The sequence below is a fragment of the Mus caroli genome, unplaced genomic scaffold (assembly GCF_978045245.1).
Source record: "Mus caroli unplaced genomic scaffold, Mus_caroli_1 scaffold_17, whole genome shotgun sequence".
Lineage (NCBI taxonomy): Eukaryota > Metazoa > Chordata > Mammalia > Rodentia > Muridae > Mus > Mus caroli.
The window spans coordinates 85,734,502-85,749,775 of NW_028227272.1; the positions used below are offsets into that span (position 1 = coordinate 85,734,502).

Sequence of the window (15,274 nt, forward strand, 5' to 3'; positions counted from 1 at the left end):
GTAAGCTACCTCTTCACTCATCAATGATCTTCTTTGCTGTACATAACTTGTGAATGTAATGAGGTTCCATCTGTTGATGATCAAACAGATTTCCAGTATAATAATGAGTGTTTATTCTGAAAATCCAGACTTGTGCATGTAAATTAAAATATACTCTCTACTTTATCTTCCAGTAGTTTCACAGTAAAGGGCCTTGCATTGAATCTCTTGGCCTATTCAGAGTTGAATTTTGTGCAGGGTGAGATACAGGAGTCTATTTTAATTTCTCCACATGTTGAAATCCATGATTCCAAGCACTACTTGTTGAAGATGCTGACATGCTCCCATGGATGATTTTGTTCCTTTTATTATTTTTTAAAAATCCATCTCATCTGCCGACACCAAACCCAGATACTGTTGCTGATACCAAGAAGAGCTTTCTGACAGGAGCCCGGTATAGCTATCCCCTGAGAGGTTCTGCTAGAACTGGATCAATACAGATGTAGATATACACAGCCAAACATTGGACTGAGTATGGGGACCCCAATGGAGAAGTTAGATAAGGATTATAGGAGCTGAAGGGCTTTGCAACCTCATAGGAAGAACAACAATATCAACCAACCAGACCCCACAAATTTCCCAGGGACTAAACCACCAACCAGACAGAACACAGGGGGTACCCATGGCTCCAACTGGATATGTAGTAGAGGACTGCCTTATCTGGCATCACTGGGAGGGGAGTCCCTTGGTCCTGTGGAGGCTTGATGACCCAGAATAGGGGAATGCTAGGGCACTGAGGCAGGAGTGGGTGGGCAGGGCGGGGAGGGAGGAGGGGATAGAGGAGAGAGGATAGAGGGCTTGTGTAAGGGAAACTGGGAAGAGGGAATAACATTTGAAATGTAAATAATTTTTTAAAAATTAAAAATTACTTATTTTACTTATTTATTTTCCAGACTTTGGACCCTCCTGCAGTTCTTCTCATTCCCTCTCCCCTTTACGACTGAGAGGATGCCCCCACCCTTGGGAATCCTACTTCCCTAGAGCTTCAAGTCTCTACAGGTTAGGCACATGCTTTCCAACTGAGGCCAGACAAGGCAGTCTGGATTAGTTGATACTGTTGTTCTTCCTGTGGGGTTTCCATCCCTTTCAGCTCCTTAAATCCTTTCCCCAACTCTTCCATAGGGGTCCCTGACCTCAGTCCAAAGATTGACTGTAAGTATCTTCATCTGTCTCAGTAAGCTGCTGGTGAAGCCTCTCAGAGGACAGCCATGCTAGGCTCCTCTCTGCAAGCACAACATAGCAACAGTAATAGTGGAAGGGTTTAGTGACTGGGTATAGGATGGATCCCAAATTGGGCTGGTCACTTGCCACGGACTGGACTCAGTCGTTCCCTCAACCCTTGGAAAACCAGGATTTCTGTATTCAGGTAGACAAGGAGTTGTTAGGGTGGACACCAGAGAGAGTGCTGTATCTGAATGTAATTTCTCAAGGTGAGCATCACATTTATATTACAGAAGAAAACAAAGAAGTTATGTGACACATCAGCCAAGGTACATTGAAGTTATCTGACACAAAACAAAAATGCATATATAAGGACTGACAGGAACCATGTAATGTTTACAATTGAGATAAGATCAGCCCTATCTAAAGTCAGCTATTGACAGGAGCCAGGTGAGGATTTCACACCCTAGTCATAATCTATGCTATTCCTCTGAGTCTTGTGAAAGCTTGCACCAGGGGGGTTCTGCTCTTGCCAACCTTCTCATGAATAATGCAATACTGTAGTTCCTCCTTAAACCACAACCCTTCTTCTTCCTGAGCCATTGTAAATTCTTGCATATGGGAGTAACTTGGCTGCTCTTTTAAGTGTCTGTAGGGAATCTCATTTGTCCAAAGAACTCACCAACTTTCTTCTAATATGCAATGTAGTCTGCCATACCTGGCTGTAATGAGGATTCTAAGTTTACTATTTTGAACTAGCCCTGAGGTTGCTAGCTCTTATCCGGCAAACTGTGAGATGCCTGATTACTGTCAACACTGGGGCATTTCGTCTGAATGAGTAACATTCTTACAAAATTCCAAGCCCAGGGTCAGCTCAAGGACTGCCTAGGACATTGGTGAATGCCAGGAAGTAAAGTTCAACCTGATTTAGGTATTTGTAAAATCATGTCTTGGAGGCACCTATAATAAAACAACTCTGAAAGAAAGCACACAGATCCATTCACTGACTAACACAAGGAAGGACAAGTTTGGAGCATTCATGCTACAGGATGCCAAGCCTCCAGGAGACTAAGTTTCCATGAAACATTTTGCCTCAGGACTGTGTCCAAGCTTTTGGGCCTGCCATGCAGTCTTTATTGGAATGGGTGTGGCAGTCACTGAATGCCCTTTCCTTTGGTCTCTGCTCCATTTTTGTCCTTGCATATCCTTTAGACCAGAATAATTCTAGGTTAAAAATTTTGAAGATGGTTGGGTGGTCCCATCCCTTCACTCGGGGTCCTGTCTATCTGCTCAGGTGATCTCTTCAGGTTCTATCTCCCCACTGTTGGGCATTTCAGCTAAGGTCATCCCCACTGAAAACCTTAGGTAGCTGTATTGCATTAATACCCAAATCTTGTTTTTTAATTGATTATTGCACCTTTCTGACATCAGTCCTGTTTTTAATATGTAATATTATAGCTTGATGCTATAATTTGGCATCAAGTATGTTCATATATTTTTATTGCTGTTCAAAATTGTTTTGGCTTATCTCAGTTGCATCCTTGCATATATTTTTACATTGATTTGTCTATGTCTATAAAGAATAGGCCTAGAAGTTTCATTAATATTTCATAGAATGTGTAGTTTACCTTTGGTAGGATGGCCATTTTCACAAGATAGTTGATCTCTTCTGATCCATGAGTATAGAGCTTTTTTCCTTTTTTGGATTCTTTTTTAATTTATATGTTTATTGTATTAAAATTTTCATTGTAAATGCCTCGTTCATTTCCTTGTTTATGCTGATTATTAAGTATATTCCTGTGGCTGTGAATAAGATTGATTCCTTGATATTTTTAGTGTGTTTGTAATCAATAAGGCTATTGATTTTTGTGTGTTAATTTTTATTTAGCCACTTTTCTGAAAGTATCAGCACTAAAGGGTATTTTTAATAGAATCTTTAGGGCTTCTTTTGTGTAGAATTGTATTATCTGAATACAGGCAGAAATTAACGTCTTGTTTTCCTATTTGTATCCTTATATTTATTTTTATTTTCTCTTCACTCAAAGACTTTGAAGACTATATTGAATGGGAATGAAGAGAGTGGACACATTCATCTTTTCTGGCCTCAGTACAAATGCTTTCTCTCTCTCTCCATCAACCATGTTGGTGACAGGCTTTTCATATGTAGGCTTTATTATGTCAAACTATACTCTCCTACCCCTAATTTCTTTACAATTTCTATCATAAAGGAAATTTGAATTATTCCAAAGGCGATTCCTTCATCTATTAATATGAATATATTATTTCTGATTTTGTGTCTAATTTTGTGATGCATAATGTTTGTTCAGTTAGATCTGTTGAATCAGCCATGTATTTTTGGAATGAAGCCAATTTGGTCATAGTCTTTTTGATTTAATATTGAATTTGCCTTTTCAGCATTTTATTGAGAGTATTTTCATCAGGCAAATTGATCTGTAATTTTATCTACTTATTGTTCTGAGTTTTTCTGATTTTGATGTCAGTGTAAAACTAGGTTTGTAAAAAGGATTTTATAATGTTCAATCATTTTCCATTTCATCAAACATTTGAGTAACTCTTTGAATTTCTGATAAAATTCTGCAATGCATTTATTTAGATTTGAGCCTTTTTTGTTTGAGGACTTTTTATCAAAGCTTTGGTGACATCTTTTATTTATTCTTGCTTTAATTTGATATGTTATATGAACCTATAAATTCTTCAACTTCTTTTAGTCTTTCCAACGAAGTGAAATAAAGCAGAGTGTTCTGTATTTTTGTCCTCAATTTGTTTCCAGATCTCATTGGTATCTGTTGTAATGGCTTCTTTTTCTTTATAAATTATATTTATTTGTGTCTCTTCTCTTTCTTATTTTACTGAGAGAAGCTAATGATTTTTTTCATCTTGTTTATTTTATCAGAGAACTATCTTACTTGCATTGGTTTCAGTGCTTTCTGTTCTTGTCACTACATATTTTTTCTTATTTTAATTATCTTTCAATGTACTACATTTAGCTTTAGTTTTTGGTAGAGTATATTCTTAAGTTATTAATTTTAAATTTCTTAAGAATCTAATGTAAAATCCAGGCATGGTGGCACACGCCTTTAATCCCAGTTTCTGAGTTCGAGGCCTGCCAGGTTTACAAAGTGAGTTCCAGGACAGCCAGGGCTATACAGAGAAACCCTGTCTCAAAAAAAATTCCAATGTAAAAAAATACTGCTATAAGATTTATTCATACTACTACCTTTGTTATATCCCAAAGATGTTGGCATTTTGTATTTTTATTTTGATGTGACTCTATGGATACATTTTCATATTAATCTCTTTTGTATCACAATTATCATCAAACTCTATAAGTTTGTATACTTTCTCTGGTTTCTATGATTATTGACAACTAGCTAATTTACTGCACTATGATTAAATGAAATGTTTGAAAGTTATTTCAGTTTTCCTTTATTTAACAAATCAGCACAGACACTAGTATACTCTTACATGAAGAATAAATTCTTTTTTTGTTGTTTTTTTTTTATGTTTTTTGTTTTTTGCTTTTTGTTTTTTGTTTTTGGTTTTGGTTTTTGAAGACAGGGTTTCTCTGTGTAGTCCTGGCTGTCTTGGAACTCACTCTGTAGACCAGGCTGGGATGGAACTCAGAAATCCGTCTGCCTCTGTCTCCCAAGTGCTGGCATTAAAGGCATGTGCTACCACTGCCCAGTTCTAAATTCTTTTTTTAAAAAGAAATAATGGAGGAGCTGGAGAAAGTACCCAAGGAGCTGAAGGGATCCGCAACCCTATGGGTGGAATAACATTATGAACTAACCAGTACCCTGGAGCTCTTGACTCTAGCTGCATATGTATCAAAAGATGGCCTAGTCAGCCATCACTGGAAAAAGAGGCCCATTGGACATGCAAACTTTGTATGCCCCAGTACAGGGGAACACCAGGGCCAAAAAACTTGGAATGAGTGGGTAGGGAAGTGTGTGTGGGGGGGAGGGTATGGGAGACTTTTGGGATAGCATTGGAAATGTAATTGAGGAAAAGATGTAATAAAAAATATTTAAAAAAAAAGAAATATATTCAACAAAATATTCTAAACTCAAATCCCAGTCCAGAATCAAAAGCAACACAATATTACCACATTTATAGTGAAAAAGGCCCAGAGAATATTCTAGAAAAGGAATTTATAGTAGTGATTTCACATATGTTCAAACAACTGAACAAGACATAGATATACTCCAAGGGAACAAAAGCAAATAGCTGAGTGAAATGAGTAATCCAATTCAAAATATAAAAACAAAATTTATAAAGAAATGGAATTGATAAAGAAAACCTAAGCTGAAATGATGTTGGAAATTTAAAAATCTCAATAAGTTCCGTTAAAACGTCAGTGGATCCAGGCACAGTTCACAGTTGCACACACCATTAATCCCAGCACTCCACAGGCAGAGGCAGAGGCAGGTGGATTTCTGAGATTGAGGCCAGCCTGGTGTACAAAGTGAGTTCCAGGACAGCCAGGGCTACACAGAGAAACCCTGCCTTGAAAAACAAAACAAAACAAAACAACAACAACAACAACAAAAAATCAGTGGAAAGTCTCATTAAAAGAATAGTTTGCATGGAAAATATAATATTCAGGTCTAGTGAAAAGCAGTAAGAATTGGAATACCCAGTATTCTTCAATGTTAAAATGTTTAAAGGAATGTCGATGTAGCATGGAAAAACTTTGAAACAAGATGGGGGAAATACTTTCAAATTGTGTTCATAGAAGGAGACTACTAACAGAAAACCCCTTAAAACTGTATAGAGATGCCTATCCAGGTACAAGAGGCCTATAGAGTATCACATTTACAGGATGTTCAGAGAAACATCATGAGATATAGGGTAATACTAAAAACATAGAATATTGAAACTATATTGAAATATGTAAGAGACAAATGTAGGCTCATTAGAATAATGCATGATTATTGGATAAAAACCTTTAGGGTCATGAGTTATAATTCAATTTATAGCTCTAAGAGAATAGAACTGCTAACCCATACTATTATACCCAGAAAAACTATCTATTAAATTAAAAGAAAAGTATGAATTCCCTACAAGAGAAGCATAATAATGCAGTTTATGATCACTAAGTCTGCTGCTCTACAGAGCATACTGGAAAGAATTATTTGAACCGAGGAGAAATATGAACAAACTCAAAGGGACATTGACAATTAAAAAACAATAGCAAACCAGTAAATTATTAGTATAAAGAGACCCCCTAAAAAGAACAACGTGGTAATAATACAAAACTTTGGGGTATAATTCAATTATCTCAAGTTTTCAAATAGAAATTTACTAGCTAACCAATTGGGTTAAAAATCAAAACCCATCATTTATCTGTCTCTAGGGAATGCATGCTGCCACTATCAATAGACACTATCTTAGGATATAAGGATGGAAACCAGTATCCCAAAGATATGGACCTAGAAACTAAGCAGTTGTAGATAACCTCACATCTGACAACATCAATTTTAAACCACAACTTTTTAGAAGACTTCAATGTCACTACATTTTTTAAAGGAACTTCATCAGAAGGACATTATAACTCTAACACATACACAAACACAGATGTACCTAATTTCACTAAATAAATATGACCATATTTACAAATAAAAATTTATCCCAACTCAGTGATGTGTTGGGTGGGTGAGATCCACAGGCAACCGTTCTCACTTCTAGACCTGAGTGGCCTATGTTGAGGCAACATGGTCTCATCCCTAGTTCTCACCCCTCCCCACTCCTGCTGTGGAACTCTTGAAGTCTGGGTACCTTAATACCATCTTTAGTCCATAGCTTCCACTCTATGTTACAGAATTGGTGCCCAGGCTTATCTCTGACCCCTTCCTTTGGTCCATGACTTAAGCAGTCCTGAAATTGAAGCCTAAGTGTTCCTTCCCTGGTCAGCTCTGATCTTTCCTATGAGACCATGACTCCCTTCTGGACCAACTTGATGTACTAACGGATCATACACTACTGCTTTGAATCAGCTTTCTTTTCCTGGTTATTTTTCTCAAACAAACTATACCTGGATCTTTGACTTTAACAATCAGAGTGAGACAAGTGAAGAAAATCTAGCATTTTTTTCTAGGTTGGAAGAAACTGAGTTGGAAAAACATCAGGAAGTAGGCCCAATTCCTGGACCCAGGTATTACCACCTAAGATAATTATCATTCTCCATTCATATATTTTGAGAAAATGGGACAGAAGTGTCTAAACTCTGGGTGTTAGAAATGTAGCACTTTCAAGAAAAAAAGTTTATATCTTGAGAGTCTTTCAAAGTTGATTGGTTGAATTCAACATGAATTTGGTCGAAAACTCATATTTGCATACTAGACTTAAATTGTTTTCTCAGAAAATAAGCATAACTTTGTAAATTATATACTATAGCAATCTGGAAGAAAAAAAATTATTCATATTTTTCAATCTTAGGCAATTCTCACTTTTGTAATCCTTATTTGCAATTCAAATTGCAATCTTCCTATTATTCACTAATCAAAAAATATGAACATGGCAAAACTAAACTATTTGCTCTCAAAATCTAGTTGGATAAAGGTTTGATATTTAGTTGAGTCCCCCAACCCATAAACGCAAACATAAAAACAACATAATAATACCATCAACAAGGCATTGAGGCTTCAGATTGCACAAATTTATTGGAATAAAATTTCAGTTTTCAAATAGGTTTGAATAAACACTAAATAGCTGGTATATATACATATATATGTGTATAGATAGATAGATAGATAGATAGATAGATAGATAGATAGATAGAGATATAGGTATAGATATTTCAATAGCATAATATTTAAGGCATACGAGGGATTACACATTAAGATTCTAACAAAAGTAGAAGAGAAAAAAATTGTTACTGGAAAGAGAAAAGGAAAATTATATACGATGAATAGTGAACATAGAGAATTTGATTTTGATATTGTAAGAATACAGAGTTAACTTTAATTTCTAGAAGCCAGTACCACAGACTGATCTATAACAAGAAGGTTGAAATCCTGTAGAAGCCACATACACTGGGTAGTAGAATGTGGACCCATAACTCAGGGAAGGGAAGCCATAGACTCCACAATCCAGGGATCTAAAGCCACTGTTTCCACAGCCCACTGGGTAGCAGCTTCTAGATCCATAGGCCAGGGAACTGCAGCTTCTGGACCCAAAGCCCAGAGAGCCAGCATATGTGCCCTGGCAGGAACTGCAGGGTGTGGAGCTCCTGGGGTAGTAGCAGGGCTTCTGGCAGGGGCTGGGCACCACACAGGACCTCTGGCAGCGGATGGGCTCAATGCAGGTCTCCTGGCAGCCAGTGTTCAGAGAGGAGCTGAGCTGACAGGTGCTGGGAGAGCAGCGGATGGGCTCAGTGCAGGTCTCCTGGCAGCCAGTGTTCAGAGAGGAGCTCAGCTGGCAGGTGCTGGGAGAACAGGTGGTAGTGGTGTAGACCAGGTTGCTGGGGTAGGAAGAGCCACGGCAGGATCCTGAGGAGGGCAGGCAGCTCCTAAGGGAGCGGGAGGAGAAGTTTCCAGAGCAGCAGCTGTAGGCCATGTTGAAGAGGAGATGTATCTTATGCTGGTTGTAACTGAGAAGATTCTGAGTCTGAATGTCACCCAGTGGAGAACTGGGTTTATATACCCTCAGAAGCAGGTGTGGTACCCAATAGCATCACCCTTGGTGTGTCTGAGTGCTTCCTGGTTTACAAATGTGCAGTTGTCCATGAATAGTTTCCTGAATAGTGTATTTATGGGTGTTGCAATTTTCTTATAGCTATGACAATGAGCCAGTCATGGATGCCATGACTGTTTTACAATGATAGCTATTCGCTGTGTCCCGGAAAAATCTCTGTTTTTCCATATGGTCTGATTTTTATATGTTTGTCCAAATGTTCTGAGGAATATGCTTTTCTTCCATAGGAGGAGATGTAAAGAAATTGCTCTTCTTTTAGTTAATGAATCGCAAGCATCACTTTGTGTTCCCTTTGAAAGATTACTTGTTGGCATTATTTCTCATTGTTCATTATTATTCTCTGTGGATTCATAGTATTTCCCATGTTCTTTACCTGCACTAGCTAGGGAAGAACAGAATACATTGAATGAGATTGAACCTAAAAGGCAAGAGAAAACACAGAGATTAAAGCTGTGGTGGGTGCAAGGAGAGTATTGAAGCAGAGTCTCAAGCACAGTGCATTTTGGGCCTTTATGAATGGAGTCAAAGAAATTATAAAAGGAGACCATTTCATATTCTAGGTGTCTGGCATGGCCTGAGATGACACTGGATTCTTATCTGTTTTGTACCAGCATGAACAAGTCAGTTTTAACTCTTCAGGGACAAAGAGACTCAGTTGAGTATTGCCCTCTATCCTGTAGGTTCCACAGAAGGTTGGTTTGCAAGAACTAATCCCAGGGAGTGACTAAGTTTAGGTAAAGTAAATAATTTCTAGGAGATGCTGATGATAAACTATAATAGAGAGTGCAGATTGTGGTACCTAAGGAAATACAGAGAGGCACTCTGGGTCTTAGGAACTTTTGGTTTTGTTGAGCTCTTAGGAGAGAATCTGGAGAAGAAAAACAAATTCAAAGTCCCAACAAATCTAATCTTATACAGCTTTGAAAATTAAAATGGTTTTTGATAGATATGAGAATTGAGATACAAATTTTGTCTTCAACATGTGAAACAGGGTTGGGAAAGAATAGACTACCTCACCCAGAGATCCATCCCATAATCAGCCACCAAACCCAGACACTATTGCATATGCCAGCAAGATTTTGCTGAAAGGACCCTGATATAGCTGTCTCGAGTGAGGCTGTGCCAGTGCCTGGCAAATACAAAAGTGGATGCTCACAGTCATCTATAGGATGGAACACAGGGCCCCCAATGGAGGAGCTAGAGAATGTACCCAAGGGGCTGAAGGGGTCTGCAACCCTATAGGTGGAACAACAATATGAACTAAGCAGTACCCCTAGAGCTCGTGTCTCTAGCTGCATATGTAGCAGAGGATGGCCTAGTTGGCCATCATTGGGAAGAGAGGCCCCTTGGTCTTGCAAACTTTATATGCCCGGTACAGGGGAATGCCAGGGCCAAGAAGTGGGAGTGAGTGGGTAGGGGAGCAGGGCAGGGGGAGGGTATAGGGGACTTTCGGGATAGCATTTGAAATGTAAATAAAGAAAATATCTAATAAAAAAAGGGAATATCATTTCAATTGTTTGCTTATTTATAAAAGCTCAGATGCTTTTGGCATCTCTGTGCAGGCCACATCTAAATAATATCTACTAAGCTAATCTTTAATGTTCTCACATAACCACCTACTTCAAGAATAAAAGTAATATAAAGTAATATAAAGGACTGCTTTAAAAAGTATTTCTTAGTATTAGCAGATGAGAGGATATGTTGATCTGTCAGTTCGAGGAATATACCACTATTTATTTGAAATCATGACCAATGTTTTCTACACCAACATTTAAAAAATTACCTATAGTTCTACCATATAAATATTCAAATTATATGTTCAAAACCAATGAGATCAAGACTTATTGATAATGATAGACTAGCAAATGGTGGAAATGGTGACTGACAAGCTATGGAAAACCATGGCTCCCAAGAACACTTGAGTTACACACGTTTTTCACAGTTATGCTTTTCCGGGTTAATTGCTGGAATCGTTCCATTTGGCTGGATATTATCAAGTAATATATGTATTACACTCACAAATGAACTTCCTGGTACCATTCTCAATCTATTATCAAGATGTCTGGCCTTTACTACCACTGTGACAACAGTCATAAAGCTTTGGAGAGCATTATTAGGACTCTTAGGACCAGATTATGAAATCAAATTGTCATAGTTTGTAAAACTTGCTATGTCTAATATGAAATGGATTTTTCCTTACTCTAGGTGATATTTTTTTTTCCACCAATGGGCTGTTGTGTTATGTAGGTTGTTGTTTCATTTCTTCTTTAAGGATGGAAAAAAAGACCTTATTATTAGTATAGGTAAAAGTTATTGAAAACAATTGAATTGCTATGCACAGAACTGATATATCAACACATTCATTTGCTAAGACTAAGTGATAAATGTAAAAGCATCCATATTTCAATTTTATTCTTATAAAGTATACATGGTTATATGAGGAGAGGGCCAAACTTTGTCTCAGAAGACATTATTTGGATATAGGTTAGATATAACGCCCTAAGTGAAACTCTGACTTTTTACTTGTTTGATTGTTTTGATTAATTAAATCACATATTTATTATTAAGGTTTTTGATGTGACATATTTTAATCATTTTTCTTGTTCCCAGTCATTCATAAATCCTTCTTGATCCTTCTTATTCATTTGACTTCATATTCTCTCTCTTTGTCTCACTCTGTCTCTCTCAAAATGTAAACAAAAATCTAAAGTACATATGCAACTCAAAAAAAATTATTCATCAACTCTACTTGACACAGCCAAGAAAAAAAAATCTATATGAATTATCTGCTATCTAACATCAGACTTTATTTTTAAACAGTACAGGCATAATTTGTTTGTATTCGTGTTTTGCACATCATTTTGTTAACTAGAATCTCCCCCATTTGAAAGGACTCAGGACAAAGAGGTAAGAGAGAGAGACTGATAGAATCACATGGTTGTGATGCAGCCCCTCGGTTCTGTCACTTGTGATCACAAAAACTTCAACTGCCTTCTCTGTCTTCCTGGGTTCAACCGCATTTGACTTTTCTTGGCTTATATTGTTTCCCTGTCCTTAGAGTTAAACCACATAGGTAATGTTATACAATCCATACAGAATACTGGAAAATGAGAAGGATGGTGACAAGTAAGAGCCATCTTCAGTAGGTTCCATAGAAAACACAAAGTAATAATCTCAATTCATTAACATAAGGACAGCAAATTACTGTCATGCCACACATGGGGAAGAAACGTATTTTCCTCATAACATCCTATGACAAAACACATAAAATTTATGTCATGAGGGAAAGAGGAAAAGGAGGGATTTCCTTTGGGGGGACGTGATCGAATAGGCATTACTGTAAAACAGTCATGGCATCTCTGGCATAGGAACAACTCATCATTTACTTTAATAAAACGACAGCACCCATAAACATGATGGGCAGAAAGCTATGCAAATGCAATGCAATTACAGAGATTACTGAGTTTCACATTTGTAAACGAGGAAGCACACAAACATGTCAGGACGGCCCTGTTGGGTACCACACCTGCTTCTGAGAGTATATAAACCCAGCGCTCCACAAGGTGACATTCAGACTCACAATCTTCTCAGTTACAACCAGTAGAGCTCACATCCCCTCTTCAACATGGCCTACAACTGCTGCTCTGGAAACTTCTCCTCCCGCTCCCTTAGGAGCTGCCTGCCCTCCTCAGGTTCCTGCAATGGTTCTTCTTACCCCAGCAACCTGGTCTACACCACTACCAGCTACTCTCCCAGCACCTGCCAGCTCAGCTCCTCTGTGCGCAGTGGCTGCCAGGAGACCTGCATTGAGCCCATCCGCTGCCAGGAGACCTGCATTGAGCCCATCCGCTGCCAGGAGACCTGCACTGAGCCCATCCGCTGCTCTCCCAGCACCTGTCAGCTCAGCTCCTCTCTGAACACTGGCTGCCAGGAGACCTGCATTGAGCCCATCCGCTGCCAGAGGTCCTGTGTGGTGCCCAGCCCCTGCCAGAAGCCCTGCTACTACCCCAGGAGCTCCACACCCTGCAGTCCCTGCCAGGGCACATATGCTGGCTCTCTGGGCTTTGGGTCCAGAAGCTGCAGTTCCCTGGCCTATGGATCTAGAAGCTGCTACCCAGTGGGCTGTGGAAACAGTGGCTTTAGATCCCTGGATTGTGGAGTCTATGGCTTCCCTTCCCTGAGTTATGGGTCCACATTCTACTACCCAACCTACATGGCTTCTAGTTCCTGCCAACCATGCTACAGACCAATCTGTGGATCAGGCATCTATGGGATCAACTGTTAAGTCTTTAACTCTCCCAGGTCCGTCTATGCTCTGAAGCTATTGTTTTCCTGATTAACCCCTACTGATATCTTATCATCCTTCCATTAATAGCTTCTTTCTTCTCCAAATTCTGGCAGATTGTGAGATTAGTGGGTAACTTGATATTGTCTAGAAGATGTTACTTTGAGGGACTTCGGGTCCAGTGGCTTTAGATCTTTGCATTACGGAGTTTATGGCTTCCTGTTCCTGAGTTATGGTTCAGGTTCTTCTACTTGGCTTTGCTCCAATTCAACCTGACACATCAAGCACTGGACCTGGAGTTTTTGGATGCACCTGTTTAATCTTTGTAGTTTTTTAATATCAAAGTTAAAGTCTCTGTGTCCTTTGGCTAATGTTTTTGTTCTTATTCCTTACCATTGTCTTTTCAGCTATCCATCAACTACTTCTTCCATCCTCAACTTCTGGTAGATTCTCAGATTAAAGCTAACTCAAAAAATATGTCTTACTGCATGTATTCTCAAAGATATATTTGAATTTAATGCAAGTGTTTCTTGAAAATGAAGATTTTAATCTAATAAATTTGATTTGGGCAATCTGAAACCTCGATTTATTGTTCAAATTCTTACCATTTTGCATATAGCATTTTCAGTTAAGTATTTGTAAGTCTTTAATAGTAATCAGCAGGATTATTTGACTGGATGAGTGAACATTGTTTTATACATGGGGATGTGTTAGTGGGAGTCGTGAGTTCTGGGAAGGTGTTCATTGACATCTGCAAACAGGGTTCAAACTACAAAGAGAATGGTTAGAGATAGGAGGACATGAATTCCGCCATACCCAGCAAATTAGTCATTATTAACATGAGAGCTGGAAATGCAAGTACCAAGAATATATGATATTATATAATTCATACAGTGAAGTTTGCACACAAGCAAACATCTATCTCTAGAATTTGAATGTAGATTTTCAGCAAGAAATAATGTGTTTTAAGCAGCTCTCAGAACAGTGAGCTGTTCTGTGTTAATGTTGCTATCCCTGCTTCTCCAGTTTGGGGTATTATTACTGCATCTCATCTCTAAGCATGTGTATGGAGAATCCAGTGAGTTGTGCTCATAAGAAGCTGCAGCAACTTGATGCTTCTCCTAGAGTCAACTTCATTCAACAGAAAAGCCATATCTCTAGGAAAATTTAGGTCTACATTCTTTGTTACTCTAGGTCTCAAAGACAAGTTGAGGCTACACACCTGGGTACAATATGAGAAAGAAGACATTAAGGCATCATGAAAATTAAAGGTTGAAAAGATTTGAAAAAATACTAATCCAGTTTTTGAAAAGTGTGTATTTTAGTGTTTTTATAAGGAAAACCTGGAGTGCAACATTCCAGGGACCCCCAGAGGGTTTTCAAAAAAAAAAAACAAACAAACCACATATTCTTCTAGTTCATGGAATGAAAGTAGTTAAGTTTCAATTAGAAATTACACCTTCAAGAATAAGGTATATAATTTAGTGAGTTATGTCTGTGTATGAATGTTTGCCTGCATGTATGCATGTGGTTTACCTGAGTGTCTGGGGGCTGAAGATTACAGAAGAAGCTATTGGATAGCCTGGAACTTTAAGTACCTCGCTAGTCGTTGTAGTTTATAGGTGTCCAATTAGTTGTGATTCTTGAATTCTCCTTCCCTTAGCAATTTACATAACACGTAATCTGAAAGCCAGGAATCACAAAGCAGGCTTTCAAATAAAATCCAACTAAAATTGCCTAAGTCTTGGTTCCACAGTCTATCCTGTCTTCAGAAAGAGGAACTTAGCTGCTGGAAAGGCACCAAGGACAAAGACAAAATCGATATTTATTTGAGTGTTTCTTGAACTCTCTTGCACAACAAGGGGGTTTCAAGGGGGTTCTTATTTTTCATGCCTAGTACTGCGGCTTTGTGGTATATCTATCTATATCTATATATTTACATCTATATCATCTATATCTATATAATCCATATAAATATATAAAAATATATGTCACATACATACATACATACATGCACACACTTTATATACATATGCATACATATACATATGTATATATAATTTTAGGTAAATT

At 38.2% G+C, this 15,274-nt stretch overlaps 2 protein-coding genes across 5 annotated transcripts; one reads left to right on the forward strand and one right to left on the reverse strand.

Annotated features, from left to right (window-relative positions):
• Nucleotides 1-8,190: 8,190 nt before the first annotated feature.
• Nucleotides 8,191-8,778, reverse strand: LOC110311991 (keratin-associated protein 13-1-like). Of its 2 annotated transcripts, XM_085832193.1 has the most exons (2): nt 8,661-8,778; nt 8,191-8,585 (listed from the first exon to the last, which is right to left on the reverse strand). In XM_085832193.1, exons 1-2 carry the CDS (start codon nt 8,776-8,778, stop codon nt 8,191-8,193), a joined length of 513 nt encoding a protein of 170 aa, XP_085688319.1. The 2 variants fall into 2 exon arrangements, with proteins under 2 accessions (XP_085688319.1, XP_021041222.1); XM_021185563.2 differs by having other exon boundaries at nt 8,191-8,778.
• Nucleotides 8,779-12,541: 3,763 nt separating this feature from the next.
• On the forward strand, nt 12,542-13,201 carry LOC110312068 (keratin-associated protein 13-1-like). Of its 3 annotated transcripts, none has more exons than XM_085832196.1 (2): nt 12,542-12,694; nt 12,818-13,201. In XM_085832196.1, exons 1-2 carry the CDS (start codon nt 12,542-12,544, stop codon nt 13,199-13,201), a joined length of 537 nt encoding a protein of 178 aa, XP_085688322.1. The 3 variants fall into 3 exon arrangements, with proteins under 3 accessions (XP_085688322.1, XP_085688323.1, XP_021041278.1); XM_085832197.1 differs by having other exon boundaries at nt 12,542-12,659; nt 12,795-13,201; XM_021185619.1 differs by having other exon boundaries at nt 12,542-13,201.
• Nucleotides 13,202-15,274: the final 2,073 nt, after the last annotated feature.